Genomic DNA, 24,747 nt, shown 5'->3' on the forward strand with positions numbered 1-24,747 from the left:
GGCTTTCTTCAACTTCTGCATGATTCTCTTGGTTCAAGTAGTAGACATCCATTTTGTAAAATTACTATATATTTGTATGACAGTGAAACAAACTGACACTACAGATTGCCTACATCTGGTCTATTCATGGATGGATATAAGTTACCTTTGAAGTTCAAAGATGTAAGTTCTACTCTTAGGAGGGATGGGACCAAAGGTACTGCCTTTCAACTGCCTCACAACATTGGCTCTCCTTCAAGCTCATTCTCACAGGTCAGAAGTCCAACTCTCGTCAATGGCGGCTAGTCAACAGGGGCAATAGATCAGTGCCCTGTAACCTGTGACTGTTTACATACTGCCCCTGGTCTACGCTCGCATTTATGACAAACACTGGAGTTGCACTCCAGGTCACCATCATCAAATGATGATCCACAGAGGAAGAGATATCTTAGGGGAAGACCCATGATCCACCCCAGAGTGACACGAAAAAACGCAACAGTCTGCAGATGGATGTCTGGACCGTGCGTGTGAGAGGAGTCTGGAGTGAGCATATGAGAGGTCATAATTCAGCTGTCTAATCACACAGGTGCAGTTCATAGAATTCAGTAGAAAATTGTGAATGCTTCAGGCAGCAAAGCATTGCTGCTAAAATGGGAATGTCAGGGCACTCATCAGTGAACCCCTATGACAACTTACAATCCACACAGAGCAGAAGGCAAGGGATCCCAAGCCCATGTCTCCCTCCTTCTGATAGGGATGCAGCTCTACCAGCTCTGTTATAAGAGCGGGTGTGCTTTTGGTGGGGGTGTGGAGTGAGAGCTATGAGAGTGGTAATGTGAGACTGTGAGTATGAGAGTGTGTGAGCGAGTGGGTGAGAATGTATGAGAGGGAGTGTGTGCTGGAGTCAGAGTATTTATATGTTTGAGAGAATGTGTCTACTAGCATGAGTTAGTGTTAAGTGTGTGTGAGAGGTTGTGTGTGTTAATGTGAGAGGGAATGTGAGTGTGTGTGCATGTGTTATATTTGCAAGTGTGTTGGCCTACAGGATATAATCCTTGCCATAAAGGGTATCCCTGGTTATCACTCATGGCAAAGTGTAGGTCCTGGCTCATTGGAGGTAATTCTTGGCATATAAGACACTCAGAGCAACATGATGGTCCTGGCATTTTGCAGCTATTTGTTGGCATGTGAGAGTGCACTGAAGGAGTATGTTTAGTGTTGGGCAGCTATATTGGCCTTGACATACTGGAGGTGATTCTTGATATATCATGGAGGGCACCCATGACAAAATGCTGTCCCTTGAGCATCAGGGTTAGTTTCTGACATGGTAGGACACCCATGAGATATGGGGTTATCCATAGCAAAATTCTTGCAGTAGCAGATTGTTGGTAACTTTTTGCATAAGGGGGTCACCCAAGGCATTTGGGGAGGAGCACTATAAGGGAATATTGTTTCTTGACAAAAGGGGGGCAGGCACCCTTGCCAAAGTTTGATACAAATTGGGTCTACTCCAGCGGTGCGTGAGGCTTCCTTGGCAACCCATGAAAGCATTGAATATTTCAAGAGTGCCCTTTCTGAGCCTATGGCTATTTATAAGAAGATTGTGTTTAAAAAACACTGTTTTCCCTTAGTTTGCTTTAATTTTTTTTGAGGGGAGTATGCCCTGTGTTAGCCTTAGAAAAACTCACGCTTGTCTAATTTGATCGCTCGCTAAAATTAGGGGTAAACAATACTCCTCACCACTCCCAACAGTCACTGCTGCCACTGACTATCCCTCCTTCGCAAGATTGTTCCATCAAGGCAAACTGAAGAATGTTTATAGATGTTTTGGGCATGGCCTGTTTGACTATTATAATGGAGCCTAACCTCACCTCTCAGAATATACTCATCATCAGGCTGCATGGAGTGCAAAATCTGGCAACTAGATTTATGGAAAATGGATCATATAATACCAGCCCTGAATGCTATTTAATTGATTCTGGTTGAATTCAGGATAAAGTTCACACCAATATGTGTCTTGCGTAAAACATTTTGTGGCAAAAGATCCTGGTGAACTTCAGAACATGACTCACCACTACACTCCAGCCTGGAACCTGCAATCTTCCCAGTTCTTTTAAGTGGCTAAACGTACAGTAGAAAATACTTGGGGCTTCAGTGTCAGAAACTTTGGGACAGCTTCAGCCCTCATCACTGCAGGGAAGTCAATTACCTTGAGTTAAGGACATTGCATAAGCTACTTTCCAACCAGGTCTTGCATTAAATTTTACATTGCATTGGAAGCGACAGAAGAAAGCTAGATCTACACATTACGCATGTGATTGGATTGTAACTCCCTTGCTGCTAGAACTGCTATGTTTTTTGTTTATCCTCCTTTTTGTCAAGGTGACCGGAACAGGCCTTAGAAAAGTGTAGCACTTTTTAAAACCCTTGAATAAATAAATAAATACATATGGACCCTAACATACCGTACCAAATACATAATATACTACATTATGACACACACACAACATGCCAGGCTATACCGTGAGAACACAACAGTGTGTCATTCCATAGAAAACCACACCATGCTTTACAGAATTCAACACACCCCAGCACGAAGGATCACAAGCCAATTTGAAATAAAAGCATGTACTATTGCACTGACTCCGTGTTGGATGTTGTTTGGTTGATGTTGAATGGTCCACTATTGTGTGCAGCTGTCGTGCTATGAAAAGAGTCTTTATGTCTTTCCTCTGAAAGTCATGTTTGTTAGTTAGTGGTGGCAGGTGACATACATAAATAAACATTCACTGACCATATGAAACGCCAGTGATGCAACACATTTGTTCATTGCCACATTATGTCCCACACCTATGGACTTTGCATGTAACAAACTACCTTAAAAGCATGCTGATCTGTTGATTCGTTCTCTGCAGGATGCAACACCTAATCCAACTTTCTCCAAATTATTACCCAGTTGTTTATCTTACCATCAAAATAGTATCACTCTACTAAACATTATTAGCTTACTTCTATGTAAACCTTTTATTTTCCAAATACTCAAATTTGGACACCAAACGAATCAAGAAATGCATTCATAAATGAATAATTTGAAAAATGTAGCTCATTTTATATTGTGCTTTTAATAGAATTGGCATCACAGGTCTGGAGTGTCAGTTCTGTTATTTGTGCATATTGCTAATTATGTGAGGAGGTGTTGATGATTCCCTTTTTAAATATTATCCCATAAACTGAACCATATCTTTTCTTGTGATCAGACTGAGTAAATGCTAAGATTTCTCACCTTCGTTTGAACACATCTGCGGGACAATTTTATTTTTGATGACTTTCAAAGAGTCAAAGTTCTCCACAAAATGGACCCTTTCATCTTTTCCAGCAATCTCGTAAAGTTGAGTTTTGTTGGCTTCTTTGACTCCAATCGCATACACAGATACCAGCTCAGCTCTCAGCATCTCAGCAGGCTTCTTCACACTGTCCTGCGACTCCCCATCGGTGAGTACAATCAGGTAGCGGGGAACTTTGCCCCGTCTTGAGTTGGAGCCTGCCTTTATCAACGAGAGCATGTAATTTAGGGCACCCCCAATCTCGGTGCCCCCTCCTATCTGCCTGATGTTCTGAATGGCCAGCTTCAAATCCTTCTTGTTGGAATAAGCATCGATTTTGATTTCCAGGCTGATGTACTTGGTTTCTGAAAACTGCACCGCTGCCACCCGAACCGTGCTTGGCCCGATATTGAACATGTCCACCACCTCCACCAGGAAAGTTTTCATTTCTTGGAAATCCACTTGTGTGATGCTGCCTGAACTATCGATGAGAAAGTAGATATCAGCCTCTTCTGTGTCAACGCAAGCTAGATGGAGAGAGCAGGTGAGAACATTATGTTCATGCATGACCTGCTTATGGAAAATGGCTGTCACTTTAGAAAGAATTTTAAAGTCAAACAGAAGAAAATGAAAGAACATTAGAATAGCACATACATGGTCCTTATTATGCTGAATCATAGTAAACCAGAGTATAATCCACTGATTCATGCATTCTCAAAGACACACCAAGGGGCACCGCATATTCCAAAACCCTCAATGCGTATACATCGATAGTATGATCACACATGTACTTAAAGCCTACGGGGGTTATTACAACTTTGGAGGAGGTGTTAATCCGTCCCAAAAGTGACAGTAAAATGACGGATATACCACCAGCCATATTACGAGTCCATTATATCCTATGGAACTCGTAATACGGCTGGTGGTATATCCGTCACTTTACCGTCACTTTTGGGACGGATTAACACCTCCTCCAAAGTTGTAATAACCCCCTACATGTCAGTGCTTCTATTTTGTACCAATAAGAAACACTTCTACAGCTCCAGAGTCCACTTGTTCACAACTCTTATGTAGTTCCAAATATCACTCATTTAGCCCTTCATGGTTAGTCTGGGAGCTAAATATGCCACCACCAGTGTCAAATCCCTATTATTGACGGTCACCGCACCAACCTAAAAATGTAGGTACAATTTAAAATAATGGCCAGCTGAATCCAGGTTAACAGCTGGAATGTAAAAATATTGCTCTTGCTAATGTCGAATTTGTTCTCGAAAGTGGCCAGGGTATCCCAAAACGTGTCCTTGACCTAATTATTTTTGCATCTTACTTTGTTTACTATGCTTTTAGCCAATCCCTGCCTGCCTTTTTCCTATTTTTAATTTTGTAAACAATTTCCTTTTATCCACCATATGTCAGTGAATAGAAGGATGGTAACAAACATATATTCATAGTAGTTTAAGTATGTACATTATAATTGTGGCTGAATATACACCATGGGCCACATGTACAAAGGTATTTAGCGGTCGCAAATGGTCTGATTCGCACAATCGTGCAGTTTGTGATTGCTACAATGCCTTTTTTGTATATACTAACCTTATTTTGTGATTCGGTAACCTATTACAGATTTGCAAAATAGGGTTTATGTTTCGGTATTAGGAAGGGGTATGTTAAGGGCATCCTTTTCTAATAGCGACTCACACTGACGTGCAGATATTTTGTGAACAGATGTTTTGTGACCGAAATGCAGTCGTAAAACATTCTCAGTTTACCACCAATTTCAAGTTAGTGGTGACCCATTCGCAAATGGGAATGGGTCCCTAAGGGACCAAATCCCCTTTGTGAATGTGGGCGCAAACATTTTTTAAGAGCAGGCAGTAGTTCCACGGACCACTGCCTACTCATAAAAAATGAAAAGAAAACCTTCAATTTTAGTTTTTTTTAAATGCATCCCATTTTCCTTTAAGGAAAGCAAGCTGCATTAAAAAAATGACCCCTGGAGACCACCATCACTGTGATTTCAGGCCATTCCCAAAGGTCGCAAATTGTAACCTACCTCATACCTCATATATACTGAGGAGGCATGTCCATTTGCGACCCACTGAAAATCATCAAATGTGTCTGAGACACATTATATATTGCTGTTTGGGACTTCCTAATTGCAAATCACAACGAATTGCAATTAGGAAGTTACAAACGGGATTCTTCTTACATGTGGCCCTGTGTTCCTGGGCCAATCTCTCAAAACCAACAGCTGTGCATCACATTGTACATGGCACCTCTATTAGGAGAAGGATTTTATTTGCACATCTTTAACAAACGTAAGTGGAGATTCTGATTACTTTTTGTTGCTTTGGTCCAGGCTGCCCACTACTCCAGTTCTTACACTCACTGTGGTGTTTACAAAATGAGAGGGCGTAACTATGCAACCCAGCAGTGGAAAGTGATATACAGAATCTCTGGCTCGTTTACGTCATAAACACTTTGTGCCAGGATTTCATCACACAAATGATGCAAACCAGGTGCAAAGTGTTGTGGTGGGATTTACTGTCCAATGCAAATCGTGATTTGCGTTGTTAAATTGCTTAAAATAATGCAAAATAGCGCTACATGCTACTTTCTGCTTCATAGCATCAAGAAGGCGTACCATGGGTGGTACATGGGTGTTCCCATGCAACCACCCATGGGTTCTGACACAGATCTCTACCTACTAACATTTGTAGGCAGGATTTTGCCTTGGAAAATGACACCTCCTCAAGACTGTTGTAACTGTGGAGCATCTTTTAAAAGTCTCCAAAGTTTTCTAACTTTGCATGTGTGCTGCAATGTACAGCACACTATAAAGCGGGGGAACATGAAAGCATAATTTTTGCACTGGAAGTGTTGTCTTCAAGTACAACATCTGTGCTAGACAGAATAACCACACTATTGCACTATGGGGCAAGGGTGCTTGTTTTGGGATATGACAGTGTTTGTAGTTTTATGAATAAAATTATAGCTTAGCTTAGGCTGCTCTGGCTTTCATGGCTAGGTTGCAATAGACCGCGTCAACAGAATGCTTACAGCGCTTCAGAAAGGAGTGCACATTTATTTTGTTGTGCCCAAAATAAGCACTTTCATGCATTTGTTCTCTTTCAGAAAATCATTTAAATTCAGATGCAGTCATGGTCTCCGTGTGCTGAACTTTTTAAATGTCAATCTTGTAGCATCTTTCGAGTAGAATGAAAAGTGTTAATTAACAAGGCCATGTCCGTTGTTATGAATATGTAGAAGAGGCTCATTGTGCAATGGTTCATTTCATGTTTGTGTCCTCTGTGGAGTTAGATTGTGTATTTGTTTAACCAATCATGCTCATTTGCATGTAGGCAATGTCTTTAGTTTTTTTGAACTAATAATCTGATTGGCTGCTATCCAAAAGTAACATATTTGTGCAGCCCATATATGTAATGTCATACTATGAATTTGTGTGCTTCCATTGTTCTGTTCTGGGGGCCTTTCTGTTGATAACCCATTTTTTTTATGTTATTTTATCAAATTCCTCTTTTTAATCACAATGGAAATCCTTCAATCATATGGAGCCACCTGCCTGGAACCAAAAAGATTAGGTAAAAACTCAAATTAAAAAAATGACATACATAAAAATCTCAAAGAGAATTTGGACAAAGTAAGGGGCAAGAAATGCAAGAGGTGAGACAACTGATATCTGATTGATTGTTTTTTAGTCGGAGAGCTTTAACAAGAACAGACAAAGAAAAATAGATTTTCACCAAACATGCTAGGAGTGATGCAATTGGCCAATCTGTAGAGTCTGCAAAAGGTAGACATGCACTTAGGAGAGAACTTCAGGAGAAAGAAGTGGACAAAGACTGAGAAGATTGATGACACGAGGTTCCCATTTTGAGAGAAACGTACAAACGGTACCATGAGAAGTGTATTATTGAAAGGGGTCTGAAAAGGTAAGTGAGCTCTATTGGGGTGCATTGGGCAATATGTAGGATACAGTAAGATGTGGATTATGAGAGATAGAGAAAAGAGTGACTTGGAGGTGTGGCAATGGCTGTGTGCTACCATTTGGAAAGACTCCCCCTAGGTGTGCAGCTGGAAGTAGCTGTTTTCAAGGAAGGCAGAAAAAGCTAAACATGATAGCATTGGCAACAAGGGGTATGGAGTGGGCCTGGAGCAAAGAGAAAAAGAACAAAGGATGTAAACTGAAGACCCGCTGTTTTGTGGGTTTTGAAGTATTGTAAAAAGAGGTGCTCCTGGTTTAGTGGGCCGGGTGCACAAGGCTAGGGAAATTTTTTAAATTGGAAATAATGTTTATAGTGAACAAGATTAAACAAAAGCTATAAAGAAAAATAGGTTTATTATGTTTAATTCATAGATCCCAATTCATTTTTATGAGTCAACATTTTTCTCACATTTTTTTTAAAGGATGCCTGTGCTCATTAGCCTGGGTCTTACCTGTTTGGATTATCTCTGTTTTCCCTGCAAATGCGGAGACCTTCATATACACTTCATTCGAAATCTTCTTCCAAAATATCTGGGAAAGATCTGTCAGATTTGAAAACAACTTGATATCAACAACAAACTGTTCTGGTGGATGTGATGCCATTTGAGTCATCTGGACAAGACTTGCATCTTGGACTCCAATGACAAAGAAAGACACTCCATCTCGCCTTAGATGTTGAGCTGCTTCAATAACACTGTCGTTCGAAGGCCGGTGAGTGATCAAGACGGCTATCTGCTCGATGCCTTGGTTCTTCCTGCTTCCCTTAGATTCACTGAATACTTCTGAACGGGTGAAATTGATGGCCGCCCCTGTGTTTGCTGTGCCATAGCTTGTTGAAAGAGTCTGCAGTAATCGTAAAACATCATCTTTTTCTGTATTTTCTCCCAGTGAAGTAATCACTTTGGAAATGTTGCTGTACATCACCAGACCAATTCTCATACATCTTTTCTTGACGTCTAGGGCATTTATTGTTTCATGCAAAAATCCTTGGATAAGTTTGAAGTTTTCAGTATCACTGACGGATTCATCAACCATGAATACGATGTCTGCCAGTGCAGACTGGTAACAATCTAGAGAAAACAATTTTCAATATTAACTTGAGCATATTCTTCATTTACTTGAAAATGTACTAATGGACAGCAGAGATACAGTAACAGTAAGAGACAGTCAATACCTGTGATAAAATAATAAGTCTCTTAAAGATTAATTAATTAATTGGTTTCTGCTCTCCTGACATAACCATCTCTTGAATGAGGAATTCTAAACAAATGGAAATAGAAATATTGAATGCATATTTGCCACTTTTTTCAAAATTGATGTGAAGAAAAATACAGTAAAAAGCAAAAGCACAAGGAATCCTAGTTGCCAGTCAATGTGCTTTTTAGTCTGAACTGTGAGCCCCTCTCTATGGCCATTCCTTCTCAACGTCTTCCTCCCCAAACGTCTTTCTCCTCCTCCTAACCATTTACTGATCTGTTTGTTGATTGGCTGGCTTCGGGGGGGGGGGGTTTGTTTTGAAAAAGTTAGAGGCAATATTTGACTTCACCTGTAACTGTAATCAAGTCTGATGGTGCCATTATTAGATCCAGGGTATGGCCTTCTTGGTGCGTGGCGCCGTTAACCTGCTGCTTCAGACCCAATACCTCACAAGAGTCTATTAAGTCTCTGCTATAGGGGCAAGCTCTGAACTCTGCCCAGACATTAATATTAAAGTCTCCCAATAGTCAAAGATTTGCAGGGGGCTGGGCAAGATTTGTAACCAACTTCATAAATGATTGAGTTAATTTCAAATTTAAATTCCAAACATGAATTCCTCTTACTGGTACATTAGGTAATTATTCATGATTTTTGGCACTGCTCATTAATCAAACTTCCAGTCTCTAGAAAATGGCCTTCTAATCATACTTCATGTACAAAGCACATTTTCCCATTATGCAAGGTAGGTACCAGAGCATTAGCACAGTTGCATTTTAAGCAATGAAAAAGAGAATGGCTTTTCACTCTTCTGATCTGTTTGTTAAAAATCTACGATGATCAGAACAGAGGAGATATTTCTGAAAACGTTTATTTTACATGCTATACATCATTGCCCAAACAATTGAATCTCACATGTTTCAATACATTCTGAGCCACTGCATTTTGTTCTAGCAGACGTACTCATTAAACTGATTTTAAGATATTTTTGCGACAAATCTCTAACTGCTTTATGGAGTGTTTCATTTCACACTACAGATTAGGCTTTTTTCTTCCTCTCTGCAACCATACTATTGGTTTCACATGAAAGAGAAAGACACCAATGACTTAAGGGGTTTATATGAAAATGAATAAAATGCTCTCTGCCATTAGAAATATATTATGAGCCACCTGGGAGTTCCAGAACTTTGTAAAGGGGAGTAGGAGTTTTTCAGTGACCTGCAATACATACAGCAGCAGGTACTATCTAACATAGATACCCAGGAAAGATAGGAAATGGAATGTGAGGCTGTAGTTTATAAACACACTGGGTGGATGCCAGCAGATGTGTTTTTCCTGGAGCTGCCTTCTTTTTAAAGCTATTTAGTTATTTCTAAAACAAAAAAATCATGGAGAGTGAACTTGGTTTGAAAGTGCACAATTGTAAAACAAGAGAACTGTAGCTAAGAGAAGTGTTTCAGCTTTTTCTTGAAGTGTCCTTGATTTTACAGTTGACATAACTCCAAAGGGATTGTCCCTTAGCTGGAGAGCCGGAACTCTGAAGAACCTCCTCCTGAGCTGGCCCATTTGAAGCATGACATTTTGATGAAGTATTATTATTCTTACCATATGATCTCCATTATATAAATGGAGACACCAAATTGATGAGAATCAGTGTGCCTGTACTAGAGAAAGCCTATTGGTTTTGTGTGCTGTTTTAAATTCTTCTAGCTCTTTATTAAGGATACAATGAAGGGTGTTTGTCACATGATCAACTTTGGAAAGACTGTTGGCCAATCTCACTGCTAGGTTCTAAAACATTGTAGAACATACAGCATCTTAGAAATTATGTTCATACAAATGGAATGGCAGTAATTGATGTGGGGTGATAGCACACATGCCCACACTACTCTGTTGTGCAACTTGTCCTAGTAGTGAAAACTCTCAAATTTGTTCTTCACAATTCCAAGTCTTACCTCCCTCATAGGATAACATTGGGTTACCTTATTACTTTTAATAAGTGATAGCTTTCAATTGGGAGGGGGTGGGAATATCAAGTTTAGTGTCTAAAACAAATTGCAATTTAAAAACCTCTTTAATGGTAAAGTCGGATTTTAAGTCACCGTTCTGCAAATGCCACTTTTAGAAAGTTAGCATTTTCTTGTCCCAACCATTTGGTGCCTGCAACCTATATCCTGGGTCCCATGACTAGTTGTAGCTAGCAGTTGGTATTTGTGTATTACTTCCTGAAAGTAAGACAAAGGGAGATAGGTGTTTGTAGGATGTGCCATCTCTGACATGATGAGGGGAGGAGTTGTCACTACTACACTTGCACCTATGTAGGAGTGGACTCTGGAAGCTTCTCCCACTTCAAGGTGTGCACTAGGTGTAAGTAGTGGATACTCACACCCAATTCTTTAGATCATTTTTGGATCTGTAGAGGACACAGAAGAAAGATTGCCATTCTGCTCTGCCACAAGAACTGCTACGTTGCTTCCCTGCTGCCTGAGTGAGAAAAACTAGACTTGCATCTTGAACCCAGGACCAAGAGTGGCCCCAAGTTGTAGTTGGTCTCTTCATCAGAGCTCAAGGACAGAAAGGGCTCCACCATGAGGTCTGCACCTGGATTCTGCCTATTGTACGTCCTCATCCCTCAAATGGTGCTCCCCCAATTGGACCCCTGGACCCCTGGAAGCAGGACTGAAAGTGCTCTACCAGCCCATCTGTGGTTCTCAGCAGAAATGAGAGAGCATAAAGCATCCCCTTGCAGTTCTGCATCCGAACCACCGCTGTGCAACGCATCTCCAATGCATGCCCTTGCAGCTTAGCAGAATTGCCACTACACAAGGCATCTTTGATGGAGGACCTCACAACGCAGTACCGCTGTAATATACAGGATCGCACATCTCATCCCCACAGCTCCTTGGAACCACTGCTGTGTGATGCATCCTCAAAGCAGGAACTTGCAGGAACTCACACTGCTCCACAACCAGGGTTGAAGGTACTGTGTTTAGTGAGCCTCATTTGGTCCCTGTAGCTGGCCCATGTGCCATTATAGTCAGCCTGAACCTGTGACTTGGTACGGCACAAGCAGATAACCACAGTCGGCATTTTGAGTCTTTAAGCATTATTTTTCTTACATCTTTAAAACGCATAACTGCATAACCCTGGTTCTATTTTTTGGATTTTTGGCATTTTGGTGTCAAATCATTTATGAATTTTTACTCTTTTCTAAATTGGTGTGAGAGTTTTCTTGTGCTTTTGTTGAGACAGAATTGCTGTTTGTGTACTCTATATATACTTTACCCATTACCTCTAAGTTATGCCTGACTGCTTTTGTGCCAAGCTACCATAGAGTGGAGTAAAGGTTAATTTGGGGTTTGCTTATGTTTCACCATGACAAGCTGCATGAGTAGAGTACCTCCAAGGGCTCCCCTGAGACCGATTATAGCATGAATACTGAATAGTTATGACTGTAATACTGTTTTGTGGTTGGCCACGGAAAGAGGTCATTTACAGCATTGACCACAACACTATATCCAGAATTCACAATGGCTGTACGAGGGGCTCAGTGTACATATCTTGATGCTAAAAAGAAACTGAGTATCCATGAAGCCAAATACTCCTGAAGCTATTCAGCGAAGCTCAAAATAATAATACAATTAAAGGCTCTCTTCTTTCTCAATGCTGTAAAGGCCTCCATATTTATCAGTAATCACACTGGCAAAGAAAACAGCCAAGCACAATCTGGGCATTACACAAATCACCAAACCCTCTGAAGTCAAATGACACTAGTGATGTAAAGTAAACAATAAACGTGACTGGATAGGACTCTGAACTATATGCTTGGTCACTTATTTGTTTTTCTTGTTGGAATATCAGGACCTGCTCGTTGAAGTTGGTTCCATGCCTATAAGAGACTGAACTGCCAGTTTCTTACTAATACCTGCAGGTACTGTTAACATTTGGTACTATTGCATGAGTATGATGAACTGAGATGTCTGGCAGCAAAGGGGTGAGGATCCAACTTTCTGTGTCTTACTTTATATATATTCTTAGCAATGTTATGAATAAGGGTTTGAATAAAGGTCTCGCTGATTTGGTTTGGGGACCAGTGTGGCAGGGTGGATACAGAAGTTTACTTTGGTTTACTAAGTGGGGGCAGAGCAATAAAATTATGGTCCAAATGCCTACGTCAATTCCTACTTGAGCATTATAAAATATACCAGAGAGATGTTGAATAATCACAACAACAAAAAGCTCTACATACTATCTTGGAATATAAGTGGTCTGAATAACCCACATAATGTTTGACAGGCATTAGCTTGTGTGGACAGAAATAGCGGGGGATAGTTATGCTACAAGAGATACATCTTGACCCGTGACAGGTACAATTTGTGGTCATGTGAGAACAACAGATGTATTGAGCATGTGCTCTATGGGGTTGTTCATATTAGTCTTTATAAGATGATTGTAAACCAGGACATATTTACTGTCTTGGAGGGTAGGTATTCAAAAGTTCAAAGGACCCTGTTTGATATACCTGCATCTTCTCCAAGTTCTCCATAACCTGGGAAAATGTCGAAACCTTTATGCTAGCTCCAGTCACAGTTCTGATTTATATAGAGTACCCAATATGGTAGTGATCTGGCACCATTAAATATATAGGGCCTGATTCACAAAGGTAAACTTACACTTTTGTGTAAGTTTATGATTGTTTGCTGTTCACAAAAGGATTTGCGAATAGTATCTTTATGAGTGTGGAGTCCCTGCACATAAAAAGGTAGGTCTTTTATGTGCAGAAACTCCACACTTGTAAAGATCCTGCTTGTAAATTCCTTTGTGAATAGCAAATAGTCATAAGCTTACACAAAAGTGTAAGTTTACTTTTGTGAACCATATACATAGGGATTACAATTGATAGACATTTTGAGGTGGTAATCAGAGATCACTATAGCCTGGTGACACAGAGACTCTCTTGTTTGATAGATCAGTGGATTGGGCTCCCATGATCCATAGTGGGAAGAATCACACTCATTAAAATGGTGGTACGTCCAAAATGTCTGTGTTCACTAATATTCCTACCTCACTAAATAATAACTTTGTCTCTCCATTATAACTGATGGGTACCTGCTTTGCTTCAGGTAGTGGACAGCTGCAGGTATGGGACAGATGCTGATCCTCCCATATTACAAGTGGGGGTGGAGGCGGTGCCTGGCTTAGGGACATACATTGACACTGCCCGCTCAGGTGGGTTCAACCACCTCCTTAATTGCTTCAAATTATTTTTGAGAATGAGCAGGCAAATGTTAGTACACTGAAAACAGAAGTAACTGTTAAATTACTGAGATATTACTATTGGAACAGTGGCTACCTAAAGTTAGGGATTGCCAGAGATGGCTAAAACAGTGAGACTCACCCAAACATATTAACCTGCTATTCCATTACAAAGTAATGTTCTTCATCCTTTAAGAGTGGAGAAAAGTGCTATGACATCACTAGACAGAGACGTTAATTGCCATAGAGCAGTATTGAGTAACAGGGCCAGTACAATAGCTGATATATTCATTTATTTTAGACTTAGTCATGTGATACAGTCAGCATTTCCTATGTACCCAGATGAACTAGAGAAATCAGTCTCACATTATACAAATGTAAGACACTAGAAGATGATGTCCAAACTCTATCAGAAGTCTCTGACCTCAAGGGCAGGATGTGGTATCTGGGGACACCTTTGTAGTCTTTTATCACAGGCTCCTTTCTATGGTTCTGTATTAGAAAGTATTGTGAAGTGTCTACACTGTGTTCTAAGGAGGTTTAATTTGAGCTGTGTAGCCTACTAGATGAAGCTTCCCTTGTTCACAAAAAAAACAAAAAGTCACTTTATACAGCCTGTTGCTTCTTTCTCTAGGGCGTTACTTCACAGTTTTTATTAAGTGCAGATGGGTGTGAGAGAAATATATGGGGGATTGAACCTGATGATAAGTGCTGGCAATAACATCAGTTTGCATGAACTATCCACACAAACTACTCCATTTCAATTTTCTACACTGCATTAACCATGCACCTCTAACCTTACACAGAATATACCCGGCTGGTATCTCAGAGTGCAGAAAATGCCAGACTGCACATGCAATTTGATCCACTTAGCCTGGACTATCCATCAGAGGGGCAATATTGAAAACAGGTAGGGACTTGTCTCTTCAAGATGGCCAACTACAAGACTGAGCCTACATTGAAACTGCTGCTGGGATATGGTCTAGAATTGCTTGGATCTTCCAGAAGGGTGTCAGTGCTGGCTTTACATCTGGCGAACCTCGAAGTAGCAAAGATCACCCTGAAGGGACCACTGCATCAGATAAAAGACTGGCTATGAGATCTGGCTTCATGCAGTGAAAAGGCTGTAACTTACGCTGTGCTCCTACTTCATCAGCGAGTCCCAAAGACATTTGAGAACCTTTGATGACTTACCTGTGACACTGATTCCATCTCTCAAATTTAAATGTTAGACATCTTGCAATTATAAGTTGCACATTTTGGCTTGAAAAGAGTGACAGACCCTCACTTTACTCATGCCTAACATCACAGTAAGAGACTGGGAGAACTGAGGTTCTCCTTTTCTGGAGAGTTCCTGTTTATGAGATTTTTCTTATTTTCTCACTTACTTCTCTGAATATGGGAAATATTAGTTGATACTTGAACCTACAAAAACATGACTAAATGTATTAATAAATGGAACTGATACTGATTATGTAGACAGAGACAATTCTTCTTGCAACTGGTTAATGTTTTCTTATTGTTTTTGCTCCCTTTTTCTTTTTGTCTTTCTTCCCTTGTCTCTGTATTATGGATATGAATTTGGGAAAAAGCAATAAAAACAGATCCGGGTAAAGAGCTAAAGGCTCCTCTGGAGAGCACTAGTCTGGTTTAGAAGTGGCAAATGCAAAATGTTCAAAAACCCAAAATACCTACAGAGTAATACACAAGACCACAACTGGAGTATGAAATTCAGAGAAAGTCAGTACAATAATATAGTGTAACAATATAAAACAGCTGAATTTCAATACACAAATCAATTTAAGATGGCCTTGTATCAGCAAATTGCAAAACAGGAGGTTAGTGGGCCTGTGCAACGCCTGTGTTTACATAAACAGGCGCGGGCCTGCACATTCTCTGTTCCATCAAAAAGCCTACATCTTGTCTACCCTGTGATGGTGGATTATGAGGAGATAGTCCACAGCACAGATTTTTTTAAAGAGTTTACAATTCTTTTGCTGAGAAAAGATCCTTAGGTATATCTCCCACGATGGGTAGCAAGCACATAGCCACACAATTAATATATCAGTCTTACTGTTCACATAGGAGGTGTTTGTGGTGGCGGTGGAGGAAACAAAGGGGATGTGGCCAGCAGTGGTAGTGGAGGGGCGGCCGGTGACTCTGGTGGAGGCAGTGGTGGGGGAGGCAGCAGTCCTCGTTGCTGAAAATGAAAATGAATTAACAACCATTACTAAAGCGTAGTAACTAAACACCTTACATTCTTCTAAATTGATTTCTCTACATTACTTAAAGGAACAAAATATTGATAGTTGTTGTATTTTGATTGTCTTGGGGCGCTCTATTCCTCTTCTAGGTGGGATTCAGGTTGCATTGATGTGAAACATATGATCCTTCAATAAGACTCAATCATTCACTCACCTGCTGACTCAGTCACACTACCCCACTCACTCATATAATTCTTCTCTCTTGCACATTCTTTAATACACTTACACACATTAATTTACTCACTCCTGCATGGATTTGCTCACTTGCTTACAAGGTCGCTTACAGAGTAGCTAATTCTCTCACACAATCACTAGTGCACTCGCTTGCTTGCCCACCTGCCCACTGAAGCTGAATCACTCATTCAGTGACTTCTTCACACCGTTGTTCATACACTAGAACATTCACTTACAGTACTCAGCTAGTTCACTGGTTTCCAGCCTGCTATAAATTCACACTTACTAACTTTAACGAACATTACTCAACCGCTCCCTCACACTTTCACAAACACTACTCCCTCAATCACACACTCACTCACTTTAACAAGTACTACTCACTCAGTTACAATCTCACTTTCAAAATCACTACTCACTCACACACTCACTCACTTTAACAAATACTACTCACTCGGTTACACACTCACTTTCACATTCACTACTCACTCACTCTGATAAAGATTATGATTTCCATAAATTCAGGTTGCCCCAACGTGACTGAACAGCAGGGGCCTAGTCTGTTGAAGAAGACACTCTTTAAGTAGGATGTCTTGGCTTGGATGACCTCTGAGGTCATCTTCACTTTGCAAAACGGAAATACGAATCAGTAGGAATCCTAGAACCTGCTGAATGGCAAAGGTCGTGTGGATGTCCACACATCCTCCTTTTGCAGAGATGCTGCGATGTGCTGCAAAGGCAACAGGTGTGGTGGTGGGCAGATAATCCTGAGGGTTGGTCAGCTGGATCATTTTACCAGAATCAGAGAAGCAGAGCAAAACCTCAAGATAAAAGGAGCAAGGTCATTTCATGAGATAATTAGGCCACTCCTGGGAGGAGGCGAATTAGCACATTGGAGGCGGATCTCCACAAGACTTTGAAAGAGTAAATCCAACCAATGTATTTGAAATCGGTCATCTCAAATATGCACAGGGTGAAAATTCCATAGTTTTGAGAGACAGGTTAAATGACTAGCTCATAAACCAATGATACAAAGCATTGGTTTGTACATTATCTGAGGGCATTATTACTTCACAGCAGAAAATCCGTCCATGCGCCCACCTGTGACTTATGTGCCAGGCAGAAACTGCGTGTCTAGCAGAGAAAACGTAGGGGCAGATTCCCAAATAGGAGAAATTAAAAAAAATAAAACCTTTTTATACTCTGCTCAGCTTCACTTTCGAGTTTTAAAAGTTATTCTTGAGAAAACATTCTGGGCACTGTGTTCCTGTTATGCCCCCCATAAAGACAATCTCTAGATATTGTAACTCATAATTTCTATGCGCCACTTTCCTTTCGCCCCTTAACGCCCTCCTACTGCCACTATGTGTGCGCCGAATCTAAGATACAGTGCACCATGGCACAGGGTAGAGGGCAATGGCATCAACATTTTTGGCGCTATTGATGTACTGTTCAGGGTTAGTGCCAACATTTTGTAAACAATGGTGTGCCCCCTTTTAATGCGTGTTCTGAGCAGGCATTAAAAATGTTGAAAAAATGCTGCAGAAAAAATCTCTGAGATTTCGTTGACCATTTTTTCGGACCCCCCTAACAGGGGAACGCCCCCTTTGCATAGATTAGGCATGGTGCATGCATAATGTGGCACAAAGGGTTGCAAAGTGACGCAATGCATGTATTGCACCACTTTGTAAATATGGCGCGGCCTTAGCATAAAAAAATGACTCCAGGCGGCGCTCAGGTGGCACTAATCCCTCTTGAATCAGAGCTTTATTATCACTTGAGGAATAGTGTCCAACTGAAAGCTCCTCTGTCTTTTTTGTAGTTTGGTTGACAAGGGCCACACACATATCTGCTCCAGTTCTGGAGGTAACACATTTGAATAATCCTCGAGGGTTGCACGGGTTTCAGGATTGGCAGGTGGCGGTTGCATCTGAACCATCCTTTAAAGAGGCCAACTGGACGGCCCCTTCAGGTCATGTACAGCTTCAATACCTGGGATGGTTCATTTCTCTCATAAATTTGTATTAACTTGGTAAATGATTGAAATAGCTTGCTACTACTCATACTTCCAGTTTCCCTGCTCCCCATCACCAATCACCAACAACTGTTAAACATCAATGAACGAATCCTGTGTTTAGCTAACAAATTGAGTTACAAGTTGGACACTTGTTGAACTTTTACATTAAACTATTTAACTATTTGAAGCTGAAATCAGGACGTTTCTTAATGAAAATATGCATGAACACACTGCTTAGTTAGGTGTAAGAGCATCTGGGATGTTTTTGAGGGTCATGCAAGATGATCATGGGAGATGTGTCTTTATTTGTTGATTCTGGAGCTGAATAATTCTTTACTGGTTTATGGGAGCCATTCATTTTCTGGACGAAATTCAAGAGTTCCACAGATCAAGCCGCCTAGAGATTTTGTTAAATGTATTGTTTAGCCTTCTCAACAATTCACATCACACAAGCACCCCCGTTAGTGTGGACAGAGGACTTAGAGCATTTGTACAAAAAAGTATGCCAATGGGTTGATCTGGATTTCTAACGCGTCCTCTCTGAAGGTGTTCGTTTCCCATTCGGTATCTTGCATGTGCCACTTGTTCTCAATTGATTTCTCATTGCTTTGGTGGTGAGAGAGATCCACCAATGCATAACATCTGCCCCCGAATAAAGTTCATCTGTAACCAGCAGTGTTGCTATCACTGCCAGAGATGCTAATAAACCACCATCACAGATATCACTATGTGAAACAGAAACTCCTCTTCCTGTTCATGGCAGGAAAGGGCGGGCTTTAGAGATGATCCCACTGCTGAAGCTCTACGTCTTCGGCCCGAGATTAATACTAGGAGGAGGTGTTGCATAAAGTGGTGTCCAGTGATGGCTGTACCCATATTCCTTCTTGGAGTGACCTGATTCGCATGGTGCTATGACCCGGTGGTACCGCCATTGCAATGCCACAACCGCCATGACGCCTCTACACAGCCTGAAAATACATTAGTGGCCACATATTACAAGATTCCTGGTGTTACAATTTCATAATGCAACGTACATTGTATTTTTATCTTACTATCTATCGTTTCATGTTTGGAAATGTTAAATGGTGCAGGTCTTTGAAAATTGATAGTTAGTGGCTGGAATCTTGGAGCATGGCTGGTCATTCACCCAGTGCCCACTGGTGATGGGTAAACGAGATGAAATGCTCCTTGTCTTTTATTTACTGTGGGACTAAACCCTGGGACAACCCTTTGATAAAGTCAACTGATGAATTTCCGAGGGTTCAGACATTGAAACATGGTGTTTGCTCTCTAGGAGAAAATAGAAGTAGACTTTGGATAAAGTTGAACGAGATACACAAACAGCAAGAGAGGTTGATTACCATTCACGCCTTTACAACTAAAGTTTAAGTATACATAAGGTAAGTGTGTGTGTGTATATATATATATCTACATATCTATATCTATATATATGTATATCTATCTATCTATATATATATATTTTTTTTTAATTTTTTTTTTCACTGAAAAAAACTAAGGTTACAGGGATGTTATAGTTAGGAACTAGCATTAAAAAACTGTATAAATGCACTAAAAAACAAAGGGCAGTTTTTTCATCAACAATTTCACTGCAAATGTTGCAGTGCTATTATTAATGCTTTGATAGAAGATGTCATGACTGATGTAATATGTGGGGTAATTAGCAGTGCATGGCGAGGGCGAGAGTTATAGTTACCTTAGGGCCTGAGTTATAGTTACTTGAGGTAATTTATTTACCTTATGTTAATCCAACCGCCCCGCACAGGTCTTTGGCCAACTCTCCGCATGCAGCCAAGTCCACGCCATGCACAGCCTTTGGCCATGCGCAGAGGGTGCTTGGATAAGGGCTGTCCTGCTGCCAGGTCCCGTGGCCAACCTCCCAAAGGCAGCCAACTTTGGAGTGGGGCACACAACTCCCCTCCTGGGGCTGATTTCAGCACATTTTGTGGGGGAAGGGGCATGTGCACCCCTCCCAGGCCTGATTCTGGCCCCGGGTACCACAACCCCCAGGGGGCCAGAAGCATTTTTTTTTTTTTTAGGGGCGTGGGGTACATGCCCCCCTTCCTGTGACACTTTTGGCCACTGGGAGCCCCTTCTTCGGGACCGCCACTGGACTTACGGAGGAGGAGGGTACACAGCCATTCTCCCTGGGCTGATTTTGACCCCTGGGAGCCCAACTCCCAGGGCCCAGCCATATTGTAAAGGGGAAGAGAGGTACGCAGTCCTGCAGCACCACTCCCTGGGGCGATATCGATCCCAGGGACCTCAACCCCCGTGGCCTGGCCAATTAGTCAAGGGCTTGTGTCCTAAGGTAACTATCACTGTTGAATTTCTAAGATTTTGCGTGTGTAAAATCTAAAACTAACTATAACGTCCCTTTAACCTCTGTTTTTTCAGTGAAGTTCTAGACTTTTATTAACTTTAAGTAATATTTGGTTACCGTGCAGTAATCTAGCTTCCGGGATGCACAGCATTTGCTTGTGCATGGCTGGGGTTGCCTTCCCCCATATGGGCACCCTACCTTGCACAACACACGGCCTTCGGCCTTTGGCCGTCTGCATAGGTGGGTTTGGCCAGCCCTTGCATCCAACTCCCGCAGCACATACCCCCATGTATCACACGGGCAAAAGACATGCTCAGTGAGGGGTCAGCTGCAGCCAGGCCCTGTAGCCCACCCCCCATATGCAGGCAACCTGTCCCCTGGGGCCCACCCAACTATCTAACAGGGTCACTCTCCCTGGGCCTATTTGGCTCTGAACATCTCATGCCTCAGGGCCCAACCAGTTACAGCAAGGGGAGGGGAGCTGCAGAGGCCCTCTCTTTTGGCAGATTTTGGCCCCGGGGACCGCATCCCCTGGGGCCCAGTCAGTTAGTAAAAGGGGAGGGGGCAGCAGGGCTACCTCCCTGCACTTTTTTTTGCCCCGGGGGACCCTATCCCCTATGGCCTGGCCAATTAGTAAAAGGGGAGGGGGAAAGTGCAGCTCACCTCCCTGGGTGATTTTGTCCTGGGGACCACATTCCCCTTGGCCTGGTCAATTAGTAAAAGGGGAGGGGGACTGTGAAGCTCTCCTCTGTAGGCCGATTTTAGCCATGCAACCCCTCCTCCATGGGCTGATTTTGCCCCCAGGGAACTCACTCCCTCAGGGCCTGGCCAATTAGTAAAAGCGGAGGGTCCTTGAGGCCCCCCTCCCTGGGCCAATTTTGGCCCCATGACCCAATCTCACGGGGCCCGGACACTTCATGCTGGATGCCCTGGCCCCACCCAGGACACCCAGTGTGAAATGTCTGAAGCCGCAGGGGAAGCCTCTATACCCCTGCAGCCCTGGTAGATCCCTGTCTCCAGGGGGAGTTGGCATTACTCTCTCACACAGGGAGCAGCAAAAATACACTGCTTCCTGTGTGCAGGAGCAGAAAATTTCATCTGTTTTCCTGCCCGCTTGACAGCAGGCAGGAAAACTGATGAAAGTCCGCTCCCAGTGGGCGGAAGCCGTTTTTCCTGCTTATACCCAGTGGGAGCAGACTTACTGTTTGTTCTCACTTGGTGGGAGCTGTCAAAGCTCCTCTCAAGTGAAAGCAAACATCTGTGTCCCAAGGTTGGGCACCTCAGTACATAGGGAGCTGGCCCTGGGGGTTTAGGGTCCCATTGGCCATTAATGACTCCAGGAGGGGGGGCACACAGCCCTGCTCCTTTAAATTTGCGCATAATGCCCCCCGGAGAGGTGGTGGTCCCTGGGGCTGAAAAAAGTTTGGGAGGGGGACCTCGCAGCCCTGCCTCCCCAACCCAGAAAATGGCCTGCCTTGGGGATGTCGTGATCCCTGGGGCTAAAAAGTTCCTGGGGGGGGCACGCAGCTGCCTGCATTTTGAATGATAGTGCTTGCCATTGGGAGGTGGCGGTCCCCGGGTAGTAAGTGGCCCTGAGAGGGGGACTGCAAAGCCCCCCTCCCTCCTAATGAACGTTGTCCTACCCTGGGGATGTGGTGCTCCTCAGGGGCAAAATCAGCCATGGGGAGGGGTGTTGCATGCACCCCCTCTCCATTATAATTATTTTAATATGCCCCAGGACCTGGCCGTCCTGGGGGCCGAGGTTTAAACAAGCATGGAAGACCGCTTTTTTTTTTTTGTTGCTGAGATTTGAGTATTCTCTGCAAATTTTGCAGCAATTAAAAAAAAAAAAAAAGCTTTTTGGCCCCAGTGGGGTCCCTGGGGGGACCCCACCACCAGGCCTAGGGGGCCAGGGTATTTCTTCTTTTTTACTTTTTTGGGGACTCAGCTGAGTTTGAGTCTCAAGATAGCTGCCAACACTTCCTGGCTGAAGTGTTGGCAGTCAATCAGATCTCAACACGAGATCTGTTGGCTCTGTGGAGGATCCACGTCCCTAGATATACAAATTTATTTTTCCTTCAATATCTCTGAAACTGCTGAACTGATTTACACCAAATTACAAAAAGCATGCTTTCTGGACCAAGTTCTAGTTTTACACCAAATGTGGTGGAGTTCTGTGCAGCGGTTCGGGCTGCAATCCCAATGCAAAATCTCATGGGGAAAACGTGTTTTGGGACTGCCCCTTTTTCTGAGCCCCCGCTTGATGAATCACCTGGAAACTTTAAACACAGCAGGTGAAGTGAGTGGCAAATTCATTTTGAAAAATTCATGAGGATTCGTCAAACAGCCCCAAAGGGATTGGCAAAACAAAAAACGGTTTTCCTATGGAAATTAGTTCCTAATTATAACTATCTACTGGTGACTGCCAGTAGACAATATATGCATGTGTATATCTATATCTATATATATATATATATGTATATACATGGGGGAGTAAGGGAATAGGGTGGTAAGGGTGTTTTTATGGTTTATGGCTGGGTAAGGGAATTGGGTGGTAAGCTTACAAAAAAATGGGAGTATTCATGAGGTTCTTCCTATAAATAAAATATTTATTTTTATAATAGGTTAATATATATGTACTTAGCTTGCATGGAAAGGCATTTGTAGTAAAGTCATATGCATAGTAAATGTTTGTGTGGCAAAGGCAAAGCATGGCAAAGGCATTTCTTTACAATGGACGCATGGTAAAGGCATGCATTGTAGATGCTTAGTGGATCCTTCCTTGCAACCAGTTCAACTCTATCTATTCCTACTGAGTGCAAAGTAACACTTTGCAAATATCTGAAATGAATAATTAAATAAATACATCTGCAATATTCGAAATATAAATGTCTATTGATCTGACTCGTAGCATAATCGCAATGTGAACTGCAGGCGGATATTGATATTAGCAGAGCTTTACATGCAGTTAGTGTCAAAGTTTAGCAACAGGTGGTAATAACAAAAATGTAATAAAAATAAAATAAAATATCAATAAAAAGGAACTTCATTTCAGTTTGGAAGATGTCGACAATCAGATGACACAGTAAGTTAGTGGCGAAGGCAAAAAGTAGTGAATAATGGTCAACTAGGATGTAGGGGGAACACATAGACCTCATACACATATGAAAATAGAAAGAATTAAGGCTTGCTTGAGAAAAGCACTGACATATATTTTTCAAATCCAGTGAAAAACTGCTTCCTAGTCTGATGGGACAAAATTTGCCCTCTGACCTCCGTATTTTACCAGCTGCATGCCCCCAAAAAAAGACAATTGGGAGGCAAATTTACAAAACTTGTTCCAACCATCCAAAAAATGTTGTTCGTCTAAACAATGCTCTTTTGCATTATTGTCTTGCGTCCAAGAGTATTACCCACCTTTACAAACCTTTGTTCTGGTGCTGCTTTTGGAATGCCAATGAAATTCCCAGAAATGTTTTGCGCTTTCACAAGTTCAATTTCTGAAACGTTTCACACCAATAAACTTAGCAGAAGGCAGTGGATCTAAGGGAAAGGCCATCGGACTAACTTAATATCTTAGCTTGTAAAATAACCATTCCTAGACACAGGTGTTAGTTCTGGCACCAGTTCTCTCTCTAAAAGCCAACATAGAAACTCTACAACATGTTGCCAAGAACAGCTCTACTTGTGATGGGCTATGTGCTGATTTCTCAAAATAAAGCCATGCTGCAGGCCAAACCCCCCCCCCCAAAAAAAAAGTGTTAGCGATTCCTTTGCGGATTTATGTCAGTAAAAGCAACCCAATCCTTTAGAAACTGGCATTTTTCCTGGATCAATTTAGATGACCAAATAATCAACTTTATCTCTGTGCTGTGTCAATAAAAAACAAGCCCAACTCCGAATGTTTATGATTTACACCAGATGTACTCTTCTATTGGCCTCCTACAAATTCACTCAGACATAATACCATAACAAGTGTGATTTTAAAATCCCAAACGGTTTTAATCAATAATTTTGTCACCCATACCATAGCCTCTCATATCACTTTTGAGGCTGTAGTACTCAGCATGTCCAATTTGCTTAATTTGTGGGAATGGTTTGCCGGTGATGGTCCCTTTTGGTGACCTGGACTTATTTGTTATCATCGGATTTTGACCAAGAATAAGAGAAGCTGAGGATGGAAAAAGAAGAAGAAA

General features: G+C 41.9%; 1 protein-coding gene across 1 annotated transcript in view; it reads right to left on the reverse strand.

Annotated features, from left to right (window-relative positions):
- COL6A6 (collagen type VI alpha 6 chain) overlaps positions 1-24,747 on the reverse strand; it is a 446,491-nt gene that overhangs the window by 218,262 nt on the left and 203,482 nt on the right. The window contains exons 6-8 of the mRNA XM_069212366.1: positions 15,833-15,958; positions 7,761-8,378; positions 3,263-3,829 (exon numbers count right to left, since the gene is read on the reverse strand). Of these exons, the coding sequence (XP_069068467.1) occupies positions 3,263-3,829; positions 7,761-8,378; positions 15,833-15,958 (1,311 nt within the window). The remainder of the gene's footprint in view (positions 1-3,262; positions 3,830-7,760; positions 8,379-15,832; positions 15,959-24,747) is intronic.

This window comes from Pleurodeles waltl, chromosome 10, assembly GCF_031143425.1.
Source record: "Pleurodeles waltl isolate 20211129_DDA chromosome 10, aPleWal1.hap1.20221129, whole genome shotgun sequence".
Lineage (NCBI taxonomy): Eukaryota > Metazoa > Chordata > Amphibia > Caudata > Salamandridae > Pleurodeles > Pleurodeles waltl.